General features: G+C 36.2%; 1 protein-coding gene and 1 pseudogene across 1 annotated transcript; both read left to right on the top strand.

Moving 5' to 3' along the window:
• LOC146916691 (PR5-like receptor kinase) overlaps positions 1–15,304 on the top strand; it is a 50,937-nt pseudogene extending 35,633 nt beyond the window's left edge.
• A 1,299-nt stretch (positions 15,305–16,603) lies between these two features.
• Positions 16,604–17,131, top strand: LOC146916690 (uncharacterized). Its single transcript, XM_085721701.1, has one exon. The coding sequence runs from the start codon at positions 16,604–16,606 to the stop codon at positions 17,129–17,131; it is 528 nt and encodes a 175-aa protein (XP_085577827.1).

Below are 17,131 nucleotides of genomic sequence, written 5' to 3'. Positions count from 1 at the left end.
CTTACTACCTAGGAAGGAAAAAGACAAAACTTTGATTTCAGCAAGTCAAAGCGACAAAAAGCTAGGCGTGCATGCTGAACTCTCCAGTCATTAAATCATTTCGTCGAAATAATGACTACGGGGGGTAGTCCATCCCACCACAGCGAAACAACCTTCGGTTTAAAATCCTCGCATTTCAAAAGCGAGCAACTTCACAAGTTGAACAGATAGGAGCATACGAATTATTGCAGTCTGTCAAAACACAAGATAGATAATTCGCTCTCAACAAATACTTCAAACGAGCAGAACGCCCACACTTAAGTCATCACTCTTCATCAAGAGCAACGACTTGGGGGGCTACTGTTCTGGACCGGTCAAAAGGATTCTTGGCCCATTAGCTTAGGCCCAATATCTTCCAAAGCCCAAACTCCACATTTGGCATTATTGCTCGCAACACACCCTCTCTCCGCGAGGGGGGTGCACGAAGCAAACGAGACCGGTTTAAACGAACCTCAACGTCTCTCTTGCACGTTCTGCACGTTCCCGTAATAAACTCTCTGGCGGTTACACTTCCTACGATTTCGTAACCGCCAGAGCCAGGTGTGCCTTCTCAACGGCTCTGCAGCCCTCCACCTCTATAAATAGGGGACTCAATACAGTCCCCAAGGTAGAACTCTTCTTCCTCTAAAACCCTCACTCTCTAATCTCTACTGACTTGAGCGTCGGAGTGCCTGCAGGTACACACCCCCCATCCGCTCCAAGAAGCATTCCAACGCATTTCTACCACCGCATTCAAAGCAGCGGGAGTCTCCTTCTGATCAGGTACGATCAGAAGCTTTCTTCTGGAGTAGTAATTATGTAGCGACCTGGTCAAAATATTGCATATCTATTATGCAATATTCAATGAATTATGTAGCAACCTGGTCAAAATATTGCATATCTATTATGCACTTGATCACTATTAACAAAAAAAATATTAATTATGCATTTGATTAAATCTGAGAATATACACATGTCATTTTTAAAATTCACGTTGGTACCCCAAATTAAAAACTTAACATTGTATGAATCATAGATAGAAGAGAAAAAGGTGAACGATTGAAGTTTAGCATAGCAAAAATGTCCGGTTCCAAGCAAAATTGGAAAAAAAACAAATTGGAAAAAAAAAGGTGAACGCATATAAGTACCGCTAGAGCAAAGTAATTTAGGATTTTGAGAGTTCTTTACAGCTTTAAAATCACATTTGGTTGTTTCAATTATCTATGTTGTCAATTTAGATAGACTAGTTTAAGTTCTTAAAAAAAATAATTTATTTAGCATTAAATGATGCTTGAATTTAACAATATGAGCAAGTATAGTCATAGTTTTAAAAACTGAACCGGACCGTCGGTCGAACTGGTGGATAGCCGTTCAATCTACTTCAGAAACCAAATACAAATAGCATGGACCAAATTGAAGTTTCACACATGATTGAATTATAAGCAATGACGATTTGACAACACTGTGTACTAAATACTGTATCACATAACAATAATGATTTGCTCGAATTCCACACAAATCTATAGCATTATAGCTTGGCAATAACAGTTACTTCCTCCATCCCTTATTATAGGAACGTCTAACAAAAATATGGTATTAAGAAAAGTTGTTGGAGTAATAAATTTGTCTGTCTATTAGTAATAACCCTCTATGAATAAATAAACTCAACGTTGATTTATTATATTCTCAGGCAAATTGGTAATACTAATCAGGGATACATTTAAATAAATGAATTTAGAGACAAAACAAATTTTAAAAAATACCTTTTGGGTGGGGTTTGGATGAATTTGTAGTGTGCACACTTTGTATCACTATTTTGAATCTCACATAGAATTCACTTTCACAAAGATATAAGAAAAATGTTCTTGTTAACTAGGGTTGGACATCGGTTAAGGAATCAAAACTAAAAATTGTATTAAAAATATAAATTGTTACTTTTGATTAAGTGGTTATTACACAACATGTTTTAATAAAATCTTTCTTTTGTTGACGGCTTAATCAATGTCCCTAATTTACAGTTTAAATTTCTCTAAAAAAAATTATCGAACAACATTTTAATAAAATCTTTCTTCTTGTTGGTTGCTTAATCAATGTCCCTGATACAATGTTTAACATCTTCAAAGAAAAAAAAAAGTTCAAACAAGAATACTGATATTGTTAGGATTAACGTTTTTATTCACGTTTAAATCTCAGAACTTGCAATTATAGTTTTTTTTATGAAATAAGTTAGTAAAATTGTAATTTTTTTTTACAGGGAATTAAAATCACAAGTTTCGTGAAGATAGAGGGTCAAAATGCATGTAGGCCTAGGCATGGCAACGGGGCGGGGCGGGGCGGGTTTAAGTCATCCCCATCCCCGCCCCCACTTCCATGCACCCGTCCCCAAACTATATTAGGGTAAAAATTGAACATTCAACCCCGCCCTTAATGGGGATGGGTCTCCCGGCCCCGCCTCCACCTGCGAAAACTCTATTTTTTATAAAATATTTAACAAATGTATATTTTTTCATAGCAACAAAAAACAATAATTATATTAATAATCAAAGATCTATTAATAAAATTTCAAAATAGCAAAACATGTTTCTAAAGAGTATTAATATATTAAAATAGGTTGTGCTTATAGAAATAAAATTACAAAATTTAATAAAGTAAATTTCAAAAAGCGGATGCGGGGCGGGGCTGGTGTAAGCATCCCCCGCCCCCGTACTAAAAACTCATATTTCCTCCACACCCGCACCCAGTTAAATCGGCTTCACTAAAGTATTCCTCATCCTCTTATATTTTTCCTTTATTATCCCTTGTAACACAAACAGGTACAGTCACCTTAATATTCTTTTTGGGAGAATTTTTTTTCATTGGTGATTTGGAACACATCTTAATTAATTATATGGGACTACTTGGTGTTAATTCCAACTCTATATAGACCTATTTACTTGGGATGAACTTCAACACCTTCATAACCATCTTGACATGTAGTACACATGTTATCCACACTATCATCAAACCTTACACCTTCAGCATCACCATCACAACTCCATTTATCTCCTTCTTCATCATACCCAAGGCAATTAGGTTCAGTAACTTTGACAATACTGGTTTTGGCTTGTTTAAAAATAACTTTGACAAGTTGATTTTGGTTTGTTCAAAAAAATAAAACTTTGACAAGACTGTCCTAGACATTGTGCTCAACGCACACATACATATGAACATGAACTTTATTAACATTTTCCAAAACTCGCTTTTCTTCCTCCTCAAAAACTTGTACTTCTTCAATCGCAATTTATTGTATTTTGTTTATGGGTTTTTCAATTTCAACCTCTAATGCTTCTTTCTTCTTCTCCCTTTTTAAGATTTCGGGTATAGGGATTTAAGCTCATAACTCTCTTCATCATTACCGGAAAACATGGGATTCATGGCTACAGTTTAGGTAATACATGAAATAAATTAACGTTCGGGAAATGTTTGCTGCGTTTTATGTCGCGATGATAAACAATTTCCATCCAAAAAAATCTTTAAATGGTAAATGGAAATAAAATTATGGGGTAAATTGAAATTTGCCGAAATGAAATGATAAAGGGTAAATACTATTTAACTCTTAAAAGTAAAAATGAAAGGTAATAATAGTAATAATAATACACACAACAAAAACTAGGGTTAAATATGTTTTTGGTCCCTATAAAATTGCGACCTTCTAAATTTAGTCCTTACTTAATTTTAATAGTTTTTTTAGTCCTTATAAAAAATTTCTACACTCAATATTAGTCCTTACTCAATCCAAATTTGATTAATTTATGTTTAAACTCTAAAGTTTTTCAACAATTTTTTACAGGCGTGTTAAGAACGATATTAAAAGTTCCTCCCAAAAAAATATCGCAAAAATTTGATTTCTACGTTCATATTTGTTAGTTTTATCTTAAACTTTTGTCATTTAAAAAAATTCATATTTAATTTATTTCAAGTTAAAAAATTCTAGATTTTAGTAAATGAACCTTTCATAGTGTTCTAAACTTCTATAAAAAAAATCGTTAAAAAATTTAAGAGTTTAAGAATAATTAAACAAATTTTGTTTTAGCAGAGACTAAAATTAGAAGTAAATTTTTTTTGTAGGGATTAAAAAACCTATTAAAATTAAGTAAGGACTAAACTTAGAAGTTCTCAATTTTATAAGGACCAAAAACATATTTATCCCTTCAAAGAATGGTCTATAAAACATATACTTTTTTTCGGGATATAAAACATATACTTTGTTATATATCAAAGCAAGAAATACAAATTTATAATAGATCAATATATTATCAATATATTTTGGGAGATGTCCAAAAATCCAGTGATTATAGATACAAGTGTCATCACTTTAGCCTAATTTGTGGAACTTGAAACCTTCGCAGTTTATGGAACTTTTGAATCAATTAAACTAAATGTTTCAAGTAATGGACAATTACACACGTTAAATACTCTAACATCTTTTTGGTCATAGTAATTAGGGGTGGCAAAATGGATAGATTGGATGGATATGGATTTGGATCCTAATAGATGGATTAAAAAAAGTCCATTAATCCATTACAATCCACTATTTTTTTTCTCAAGAAAAAACCATCTGGTCCATCCATTAAGTAAAAAGTTCATCCAATCCATCCATTATTAGATTTTAATGGATGGATAATCCATCCGATCCATAAATCAAAGTGTATTATTTTTTTTTTTTGTTGAAAGTTTATCATTTTTTAAAGTGTATTATTTTTTTGGAGAGGTGTATTATTTATTGAAGAGTTTTATTAGTGAATTCAATCTAAATCAATTTTATGTAACAAGGCCCAATAATGTTTTTTTAAGCCCAGAAATATTTTTGACCTAAGCCCATCTAATTTAATAATTCAGAAATAATAAATTTATTAATAAAAGAATTAAAAATAATGTGGTGGCCAGTGGTGGCAATCGGTGGTCAACCGGCCTCTGCCGGCGTTGACCACGGTGGTCCTCCTGCGACCCGCGGCGGCGCACGGCAGTTTTCCGGCCAAAATTTCGGCGTCCGGCGGTGGTCCGGCGAGAGTCACGGTGGTTGACCACCGTATACAATAAAATAATATTAAATAATATTTTAATAATATTTAAATATTAAAAAATTAATTTTTTTTACAGCTTTTTTTCCTTTTTTTTGTCAGTTTTTTTTATTTTTTATTTTATCAAATATATAATTATTTAAATAAAAAAGATTAATATTATTTGAAGTTGTTTAAAAAAAAACATTATTTGAAGTTATTCATTAGATTTTTTTTTTTTTTTTTTAAAGAGGTGATCCATTGGATTTTGAAAATAAGGTGGATGGATCAAATCCATCCATAGTTCTAAGAGTATTACTTTTCCCACCCTATGCCTTTCCTAGCGCGCCCTATTTTTTTCCCAAAATACCCTTAGTCCGGATTATATAATCCGAACTAATTCTGGAAAATATAATCCGGATTCATTCGTGTCTTTTGGCACTCCATTCACCCTGATGGTTGATGATACCAGTTATAAATATACTGGTTCGGATTATATATTCCGAAACAGCTAGATAGTTTCCGGAAAACATAATCCGAAACATGTAAATCACCCCGTTGAAAGTCAACAAAAGGGGGTGATGAGCAACAGTTCCGGATTATATAATCCGGAATGCGCTAAACATGTCCGGATTGTATAATCCGGACTGCATCAGTTCAGAGGCAGAAGCCATCTGTTTTGGCTGAGCATCTGTTTTAGAGCACATTCAGTCAATATTTTTGGCCTTTGACCATACGCAAACCAGAAAATCAAATTATAACTTCAAAATTAACAACATAATATAATTTTTAAACTTTAATAAACAAAATTATCCAAATGGTACATAACAAAATTATCCAAAATATTCAAACATTAAAGTTACATAAAATAGTATCAGTCCCTAATAACTACACCTCTGCCACCACCTCTGCCACCACCTCTGCCACCACCCCTGCCACCCTCAGTAGCTTTCCGACGACGGTAAACTTTGGCATCATGCACCTCTCTCAAGGCATCCTCCAAATGCTGTCATTCCTCACTCCCTTTCGGCACCAGACCGCTTCTCATCACATCATAAATGTGGTCTCTGATGCGGCTCATCCTTCCGCTAAGCTGTAAGTACGCAAGGTCTCCATCATCTTGAGCAGCTCGGGCATCAAGGACCTCACGCTCTGGTGGCTGTGGCACCGGTACCCGGCATGTCTGGAAGAGTCATGTGTGGATGAGACACCTGGTAAAACCACTCGATGTATCCATCTACTACCTCCACACCATGGACTGCAGTCTCTCCCAACTCCTGAGGTGTCAGCGCATAATCAAGTGCATGCTGAAAGCGGTTTGTGATCTCCGCCAAGTTCACATCAACAGGTGCACTCTGAACGGGATGTCTCGGTCTGGTCTGAACAAACCCAAACTGGCGAAGCACCCTCTCCGGCAGATATTTCACCATGCGCTCTCCGCATCTCAACCATCCAGAGTAAAGGCTGACCCGCTCAAACGGACGTGCCTGACGGTGCTCTCCATATGGGGCCATGACAACCCTCGTCAAATCCAGCGCATCTAGATAGTTCCTGTAGTTGTCCACCGTGCCTAAATCATGCAGTGGCACAAAAAGCATCGCGCGTGGATACAAATTCTCCACATATCCGTCCCAGACATCCTTGCTTCCCATACCTATGAAGTGATGAAACACCCAAGCCAGCATCAAAGACAACCACATATAAATATACAAACCATATACACTTAAATTAAAAAAAAATTAAACATAGTTCTTATTTTATACTTGCAACAAACTCAGGTATCCTGCCACCTGACTGGTGTTCCAACGTGCAGCATTGTTGAGCTCCTTATACAACTGAGTTAGTGCCGCAGCTCCCCATGAATAACCGGCACAAAGATCAAGGTCTCTGAAGTACTTCAGGTAGACAACATGGACATTCCACTGGCTTTTGTCACTGAAGATCGTGATGCCCACCAAGTACAGCAAATATATGCGGACAGCCTGGTCCCGCAACCTCTCCACCTCCTCAGTCACACCATACTCCTCCACCAAATCCCTCTGCTCCTTCAAACGCTCCTTGAATATCCTCTCCAAGTAGTTAAATCTGCAATGTTCACCTTTGGTCTTCTCAACCTCTTTGAGTGCATCACCCAGATCAGACCCCAAGTACTCCACCATCAATTCCAGCGCCTCGTCCCGTGTTATGGACCCATGGGACAGCAACATGCCGTCAATGGGGATATGCAGCAAAGAGGTCACATCATCAAGTGTGACCGTCATCTCCCCAAACGGAAGGTGGAAGTTGGAAGTCTCCTCGTGCCACCTCTCCACGAAAGCACATATCAGCCCATGATCAATAATCGTGTAGCTCGTATCTTGGAGCCAACCAAGGCCTGTGCGACGCAATCTGCTCTCCCACCACCGTGCAGCCATGATAGGTCTGGTGTCATCATCATGCATCACCTCTATCTTCTTTCCGTTGTTGATGCATTTTAATTTTCCACGCCACTGCATATATTTAAAATTAATAAAGTGAGTTTAAACAGTACATAAACAGGCAGTTCCAAATATAAATCATATTTAAAGTGAGTTTAACAGTGCATACCATGCCATCAGCCGCCTTCCTGGCCACGTGCACATGATACCTCCACAGCAGGTCAGTCTGGTGTGGACCACCGGGATAGTCCTGTAGTGGCTCAGGGTCCACCACCTTCTCCTTCTTCTTTCGCCTTTGTTGTGGCTCGGCATCTTCCATCTCCTCGTCCATACCCTGCAGCTCCTCCTCAAGCTCCTGCTCCTCCATATTCTGCAATTCCACATCAGCATCAGCATGCTCTTGCTCCTGCTCCATATACTGCTGATGCTCGACATCAGGCTCGACATTAGCATGGCGTTCTCTACCACCCCGACGCCTCGGACGAACACCACCTTCCTCCTGCAGCCGTCGAGAACGCTCTCTCCTATGGGAAGCATGCCCCGCCTCTTTTACGCGTCGGGTATTTGATGTTGAACCTTCTGTAACATTCAAATTAGGGTAATCAACAATAACAATGAAACAGCACAATGAAACAGCACAAAACAGAAACAAAACAACGTTCTGGGTTACTCCGGATTTCGTAATCCGGAGGAGCAACAACCTAGTCCGGAAAACGAAATCCGGATTGCATTCGAACGGAATTTAAAAAAAATACGAACTAATTGAACTTGCATGTGTATAGAAATCGAACTTACCTTCCATGACGCTTGACAAGGGTTGAAATGCGGTGCTTTTGAGCAAGAAAACTCCAAATTTGGTCAAGATTTTTGGTGTTCGGATTTTGGGATAATGTAGAGAGAGAGAGAAGTGAAACTGTAAAACTGTAAAAATGGGGGGTGAAGTTCCTTTTATACCTCGCAACTGTCCGGATTATATAATCCGGAAGTTTTATCTATATTTCGGAATACATAATCCGGAGGGTATGTTGGTAATTTGCGTAGGGCGCACGAGGAGGCCATAGGGTGGGAAAAGTAATACTCTAGTTCTAACTGGATGGATCCAAACCAATCCATTAACAATTTTTTTTTGTTTGGTAGATGGATTGGATGAATTTTGTGTTGGATGGATTGAATGAATTTAAATCTTATGGATCATATTGCCACCCCTAATAGTAATCGATTTCATACACATAAATAACACACAAGGAATGAAATCTTTCCACCTTAAAAAAGAGGAATGTATTTCTTATACTTTATAACTGTCTATTGAGGGATATGTTTATCAGGAAAATCAACCTCATTGTATTCATATGATGCCCCTAACTTTTTTTTCATTTTTTTTCTTCATAGTGTTGATGATTTGTTCATTAGGATTTAGGTTGATGAAAGTGGTCAGTTGGTTGAGAATAAAACCTGTGGATACTCATGTTACGTTGTCTTATATTATTTGTAGTTGAGCTAAAGTAATTGAAGAGGGTGGAAGGAGCATATTGTTGCATTATATTATTTTTAATTTAATCGTCATTAGCATAAGTATTTTGTTTTGATTATTGTTTCGCCTCTTTTATTCTGATTATTATTGGTCATAGTATATATGCTCCATTCCCTCTATCCTATTTTCATTATTTTTTCCCTCGTTAATATGAATACTCTATACCTTCCCTAAAAAAAAAATGAATACTCTATATCTATATTTTAAATTGATATTCCTTTCAACTTTAAATAATATGTCTCTCAAAAAAAAAATTAAATAATATGTAACTTTCGACGATAAAGAATAAATTTTCTCGTACATTATACGTATAAACATTTTTTTTGAACAAGCAAAAATGAGATATATTAACACGGACACCGTAATTGTTACAGCACAAGGTGTGCCAAAACAATCACGAGAATGTCAAAGTCCAAACAAAATTACAACCAAATTAGTCAATACCCAAACATGAAAGCGGGCTCGACCACCAATTATGAGTACCAAAGCTAAAAACAACATTACGAGCTTTTAACCACCACAAAGAAGATGATTTAACTTTATCTAGCATTTGTGGCAAAGAGCTTTGTCTATTTCTAAAAATCCTGTCATTCCGTTCATTCCACAACACCGAAACACAAAGCAACCAAATCAAGTGGAAAAAAGAACGTCGCCCTCTCGAACAACCTGCATAATTAATAAATTGCAAAAAATGATCTGAAGTTGATTGAGAGTCGACCCCTACCACTCCGAGCCATGCCTGAACCAATGGCCATAAGGCACTAAAAGTTGGACAAGGCAAGAACAAATGATTGACATCTTCAACGTTCCCGCATCTAGATACACAGAACCGCGCCTCCAAAGGTAAAATGCCACGGTTTTCCAAATTATTTTTTGTAGGTAACCGGTCCCTCAAAAGTCGCCAAGCAAGGATAGAGACTTTGAGAGGAACCTGTTTATGCCAAATTAACTCCATATTTTGATGTAACTGGGGCTGCTCCTGTAATGTCAGCATGTCATAGACTCCACGTACGGAATAGCCACCATCCTGATTTGGTAACCACAACCATCTATCTGTCACTGATTCCTGCAAGGAAACTGTAAGTAATAAAGCCCTACACTCCTCTACCAACTCTTCCTCCCAAACCCATAACCGCCTACGCCACTGTCACGCCTCCCCACCCACATCCACCCCCAACAAGAACATATTCCTAACCGTGATTGATTTGTTAACAGCCAAGTCAAAAAGGCGACTAAAACAGACACACAGCGGAACATCACCGCACCAACAATCACGCCAAAAATTTGTTTCGGCACCGTCACCCACCCTCCTCCTAACACACGCCCCAAACCAGCCCTCTCCACCCTCACCTATCCCTTCTCTAATCCTCACTATCTCCCTCCACCACGAAGAACAACTCCGGCCCCCATCCTCCAAACCTCCATCCGCCACACCATACCTAGCCACCAACACCTTTCGCCACAAAGCTTCCCTATCTAGTAACAACCGCCAACACCATTTACCCAACAAAGCAATATTAAACTCTCTCAACCTCCTAACACCCAACCCTCCATACTCTTTCCTCAGACTCAAAGTATCCCACCTAATCCAAGAAATTTTTTCTTTTATCCTCACTCCCCCCCCCCCCCCCCCCCCCCCCCCCCCCAAAAAAAATATATATATATTTAACAGAGATTCAATGGAAGAGATTATACCTGACGGAGCTTTGAAAAAGGAAAGTGCATAGACAGGTAGAGCAGTCAGGACGGACTTTAGAAGAATCAAACGACCACCGAACATTATCTATAAACTTTTTCAAGTACACAAATTTTATTACCAATTTCAGTCTCCACTTTAACTATAGTGACATTGACGAATTTTTAAAATGTCTATCTAATTAAATTATTTTTTTAAAATATTTAATTAACTTTATTACATAACTATTTTTTTGACATTGACGAATTTTTTATGATGTCACATGAACTTCCGTTAGACATTTGTTGTCATTGTTTTTTTTTTTTTTAAAGAACATTTGTTGCATTGTTAACATTGAGGCCTAAAACTCTTTTACCAATAATAAAGACTAAAATTGATAACCAAATATATACAGTTTTAAGAAAGATGAAAAATAACCAATAGAAAATGTTGACAGATTTATAGAGAAAACAAATATATTTTTAGATTCCCACAAAAAAAAAATTAGATAAAAATTTGTTAGATCTCTCACAAGAAAAACGTGATTTGAAAAATTACTACGTGAGGTGTGAGCTATTCCAAGAATATTAATGTTATTTAAACAACCACTTTTTAAAACAATTTATTGCACAATCAAAATATAGTACGAAGAAATGTAAGGATTGACACAAAAATCATAGTAGTGAAAAGAGAAAGTGGAAATACAATGTGAGTATGTTAAAGAAAGTTGTTATGAATTTTAAAACAATTTATTGGACAACTAAAATATACAAAGAAACGTAAGGATTGAGAAAAAAATCAAAGCAGTGAAAAGAGAAGGTATAAATACAATGTAAGTATGTTAAAGAAAGTTGTTACAAAAATTATCATAAAATGGTTGTTCAAATATCATTTTTCTCAAATAATGGAACGGTAGAGGTGAGTGGTGGCAGCAGATACAATTGTTGCCGAGTATATGTGACACCTGTAAGGGTTTGTAACGGTGGCGGAACCACTTATGGGCTAGGGTGGGTCACGGCTCACCCAAACCTAAACAAAACATTGTTAATAGGTAAATACACACATTTTAAAGTACGACGTTATATATATATATATAGACACACACACACATAAATAACAAATGAGTACTTTGCCCCAGCGGTTAGACTAAACAACCCTTCACCATCATATGACTAGTTTGTAAGGACACTTCCTTTTATCTATTGGTTAATCGTTTCGTCACCCATATTCAGGGCCGTTTCTGAGATTTTGGTGGCCTAAGGGCGAACCTACAATTTGGATACTAACTAATAAATATATATAAACATCAAACTTGATACAAAAAACTAAGCAATTTTTATAGACCTAATAGACCCCTAAAAAAAGAATTTGGAGTCCACATTCCGTACTTATTTTTTGGGGTATAGGGCGGTCTCCTTCTTCGCCTGCCTCAGATACGGCCATGCCCATATTCTTTGCAATATTTAAGGCCTTGGTGACAATTAACAATGGGTTTGATTGACAAGGGAAGAGACATGTTAGAAAGATTCAGCGTCATTTAGTATGCTTGTATATGGGTAATGTGGCAAGACCGTAATGTGAAAACATCTAAAAAACAAAACTGATTCGCCATAGGCTTGGGTGGAAGAAATCCATTGCAATGCTTGGAAATTAAGTTGACATGGTGAAAGCATTATTAGGAGGTCTGCACTAAGGTAGGGGAAAGAGTATCTGTAGCTGGAGGAGCGGGAAATTTATCTCAATTGTGTTTGGTTTTGGCTATGAAGCACAAACACTTTTTGGATTAGTCATATCTTGATGCCGGACACGCGACACTGACATATATAAATACATTGAATTATGTGATTTTTTCAAATTATTAACGGTGTTGGCGTGTCAGTGTCTGTGTTTCATAGGGTTTTGGGGATAGTTGATCTTGGAATTGTAGAGCTTGGTGCTTTCCTTTGTCTTTTATTATGTTATTTGGTTTGTTTTGTTGTATTGGTCTGTTATACAAATTGGGTGTGCTGCATGGTATCAAGGAAGCTAGTAGTGACTTCAGTTTTCACAAGTATTGGGTGTGTCTTAGTTTTGATGGAATTTGTATAAGTACTCATGTATTATCTTTCTTTTTTTGCCTGTGCCATTTTAATGAATTATCTTTGTTTGACTTTTAAAAAAGATAAAAAAAATATTAACATATGTGTCAGTGTCATTAAGGTAAATGTTAAGTACCCCAATGTGAAGATTTTATTGTGTGTCAATTTATTTATTTATCAAAAAAGTTGAAAATTAATTTACCTCAACGAGTACTTTACACTATATGCAATCCTTAACATATATTATATTCTCTCCGTTTTATATTAGGTGTCTCATTTTAGTTTTACACAAGTAATTGATAATCTTGATTTACTAAAACAAATTATTAATTATAGTTAGTAGAATAGTTTTTTTTTTTTTGTGAAGAATATGTGACTATTTTAAAAATATGTGACTATTTAAATATATATTTTGAAAATTCTCTAAGAATGATATGATTATCATGCTATGTATGTTTAAACTTAATGTATATATTAAAAATTTAGTTCCTATACGTCAATTTTTTTAACTATTATTCTTGTTTATATTCTATTCCAAAAGAAGTACCTAGTTTTGGCCATGCACTAGTATTCCAAAAATTTGTGAACAATATTTCTCTAATTTGTGTGTTTTACATGATGAGACATTGTGGTCCAGAATTATTTTGTAATTTGACATGTACTGGTAGGAACGCATTAAGTTTTAGTAAACTAAATATTATTGCTTGAAGACTACTTGAGTTTTTTGGTGTTGAGTTTTGTGTTGTGAAGGTTGGATAAGATATATAAATATTTCGTAGGCTGTGAAAATTTTGAAAATAAAAAAAATAAGATTTTAAGTCGGGTGAACTGATCTAACATGTGTGTGAAATTAAAAACAGAAATATGTTTTGAACTCTTTTTAAATGTGGTCAACCGATTTAAAATTAAGTGATTTTAAATCGGGTTAACCGACTTAATAAAAGATTTTAAGTCGGGTGATATATAACAGACTTAAAATTAAAAATACTTATTAAATCAGCCACCTATAAGTCGGATCCAGAACCGATTTAAAAAGTCGTTTTCACCCCATTTAAAAAGTGTTTTCTGTACTAGTGATGGCCGTGGGTTTTATTCATTATTTTGACTCACCATTAAATTAAACTAAGTTGTAATGTGTAAAAAATGTGTAAAAATGTCTAATTTGGCCAAGTACCTAGTTTTGTTTCTCTTATACCAAATATCTCATTTAAATAAAAATGTGTAAAAAATTCTTGATAATATATTAATTGACTAAGCCTCCTAGCAGGAATTGCAGGTGCAATATTTGTAGCATTATTCATATGTATGATTATCTTTTGTTTCAAATACAAGTCAACAAGAAATAACCAAGACATCGAAATATTCTTAAAAAAATCATGAAGCCTTCATTGTTAGAAGATACAAATTCTCACATATCAATAAAATGACCAACAATTTCAAAGTAGAATTAGGACAAGGTGGTTATGGTGTTGTATACAAAGGAAAGTTATCGATGACAGCCCTGTGGCCGTAAAGATATTGAAGACATCTGTGTGTTTGGTTATGCGGTGGCGGGAATTGATTTTGGTTGAATTGATTTTATATAATTGATTATGGTTAAAAGTGAGTTGAATGAAAAATGATTTATGTTTGGATACCTTTATGATAGAAGTGATTTTTATGAAAGATATTGTTTGGATATTTTGTGTTAAAATTGCATTTCGTTGTGTAAATGACCAAAATGGGTTTTTCCATATGGTGCATTTAAAACAGATTTCATTTTTTTTTTAAAGATGTCATTTATTTTCTTTTGCAAATTTCATTTCCATTTTTAGTTAGTTATTTTTTTTTACACATTTTTAGTTTTTTTTAATGAACATTTTTAGTTAGTTATCTAATTTTACGTTTCATCATTAATTATACAACTGTATAGACTTTTTCTAAAAACTATTGGGCCGATTAAAAATGATTTTTGATGGCCTTCATGGAGCAAGAAAACAGAAGAGTCTGAAAACCACTATTTCCTCCCACAGTGGTGTTTTCTTCAACCTTGTTCTTTGAGATCTCTGCAACATAAAAAAAAAAACCTTCACAGCAACAAAAAAATCACGCAGACAATAATCGGCAGTAAGATGGAGCCACAGATTTCGCAGGTAGGTTAAAGGATTTGTCAAATATAAAAAAGTATGTGAAATGAAAAGATGAAACTCAAGGGCATAAGAGACAAATCGGTACCATGTACTTTCATGGCAGAGAAACTCGATTTCTAGAAGCTAGGAATATCAGCTTCTCTAAAAATCAATTTTAAAGATGGAAACGTACGACGGCGGTGGAGTGTCGGCGGAGTACCAAACATGTTGAACCCACGTTTGATGGGTAGGACGCGCTTTTGCCTGTTTCCACCGGGTATCCAAACACAGACTAAAGGTGGTTTCTAGCATTACCAAAACCTACAAATGAGTAGAGTGATTGAAATGTTAGAAGGCAAAATAAATTCATTGGAAATACCACCCAAACCTATTCTTTCTTCTCCTACTAGACCTATACCAGAATCTTCAACTTCTTGAATGTTTCGGGGTAAGTATTCCACACTGTATTATTTTTATCGTAATTGTTGTATATTTTTCTATCATCTTGTAAATAAGTTGCTAAACTGTTTTTATATTATACATTAAAGCATTACAAATTGGTCAAATAAACTCCATATTATGCACACTACTAGCTATTAAATTAAAGTGTTATTTTGATAAATCTGCTGTTGGAGCTTGTTGCGAATTCGATGAGAAAACACACCAATAACAACTTGATGTGTGGAGCAAGGGATAATTAAGCAACCAAAATCAAAGTGTATGGAACAGTTATAATCACAAGCCAAAAGTAGAAAACAATAGCGAGAGAAAAGGAAGAGAGAACACAAAGAATTTGTTGACCCAATTCGGTCCAAATTGACCTAGTCTGGGGGAGAGAGCAGCCCTCCGTTCCACTATATGATGAGTAACGTTACAAAAGAGATATCAATGGGTTACAAGAATAAGTCTCCCGCCTAATTCTACCCAAATCCCAGCCTCTTCCCGTAACCAAGAGACTCAATCCTAATAGTGTTTCCCAAGGTGAATCAACCCTCAAAACCTAGTGTTTGTTCCAAAGAGACAAACTCTATACAAACCCTAGTTTTGTTGTTGCCTTTCTAAACCCTTGTTTCAGCCCCCTCTATCTCTCAAGGTTTACACTGATACAATGTCTATATTTATAGTAAAAGAATTCTCAATAAAACTGGAACAAATCTAGGCCCGAAAATACGTTTCTATTTTATTTTCTGCTGTCAAAATTGGCCACCGTGCTTACCAAATCGGCCACCGATTTTTACAGAACCAACAAACAAAAAAAACAGAGTCCAAAATCGGCCACCGTGCTCTGAAAATCGGCCACCGATTTTCTGCTACCAGAATTCCAATTTCTTCAATTTTGAGGCACTTTCACTACAGAGCGAATAAAAATAAATGAAGAAGGAAGTCTTGTAGAAGGCATGTTTATATACTTCAAAATAGGAGGAGCCAATAGTAAAATAGTGAAAATCATATCAATCCTTTGTTCAAGAGTTGATTTGGCGGTGTCGAATGAGTGTTCTGTGGAGGACATGTGGAGAGGAGGGTGGGAGGTTGGTGGTAGGGGGTGGGAGTGGCGTCGTAGGTTGCTGGCTTGGGAGGAGGAAAGTGTGAGGGAATGCTCCGCGTTACTTCATAACTTTGTTTTGCAGGAAAATGTTCATGACACTTGGAGGTGGCTTCTAAATCCCACTCTTGGTTACACGGTGAGGGAGGCTTACCACTTTTCTCACTACTACCGGTAACCCGGTGGACAGGTCGATGGTTGATGATGTTTGGCACAAGTTTATTCCTGCAAAGGTGTCATTGTTTGTGTGGCGTCTTCTCCGGAACAGATTGCCTACCAGAGACAATTTGGTGCGGCGTCGTGCCTTGCAGTTATCTGAATCGGTTTGTGTGTCTGGTTGTGGTGACCCTGAAACCGCAACTCATCTGTTTTTTGGGTGCAACACTTTTAGTTTGCTTTGGTATCATGTTTTACATTGGTTGGGTCTTTCAGCAGTGCTCCCAGGCGACAGTCGACAACATTTATTGCAATTTACTAATATGGCTGGTTTGCATAGAGTCACTAACTTGTTCTTGAAAATCATTTGGTTTGCAACAGTATGGGCTATTTGGAAGGAAAGAAACAACCGTGTGTTCAAAAATGAGGCAGGTGATCATCATTCGATGGTTGAAATAGTTAAGCTCAATTCCTTTCTGTGGTTGAAATCATTTCAGCCATCTTTTATTTATAGTTATCATGACTGGTGGAAAAATTCACTCCCTTGTATGGGTGCTTATCTGTAA

This window comes from Medicago sativa, chromosome 6, assembly GCF_051527215.1.
Source record: "Medicago sativa cultivar Bolivia chromosome 6, Bolivia_mono, whole genome shotgun sequence".
NCBI lineage: Eukaryota > Viridiplantae > Streptophyta > Magnoliopsida > Fabales > Fabaceae > Medicago > Medicago sativa.
The sequence above is the reverse complement of the archived record's forward strand: the minus strand, read 5'-3'. Positions and strand labels throughout refer to the sequence as shown.

Coding starts and splice junctions, on each gene's coding strand:
- LOC146916690 (XM_085721701.1), top strand. CDS start 16,604: ATGGTTGATGATGTTTGGCACAAGTTTATTCCTGCAAAGGTGTCATTG.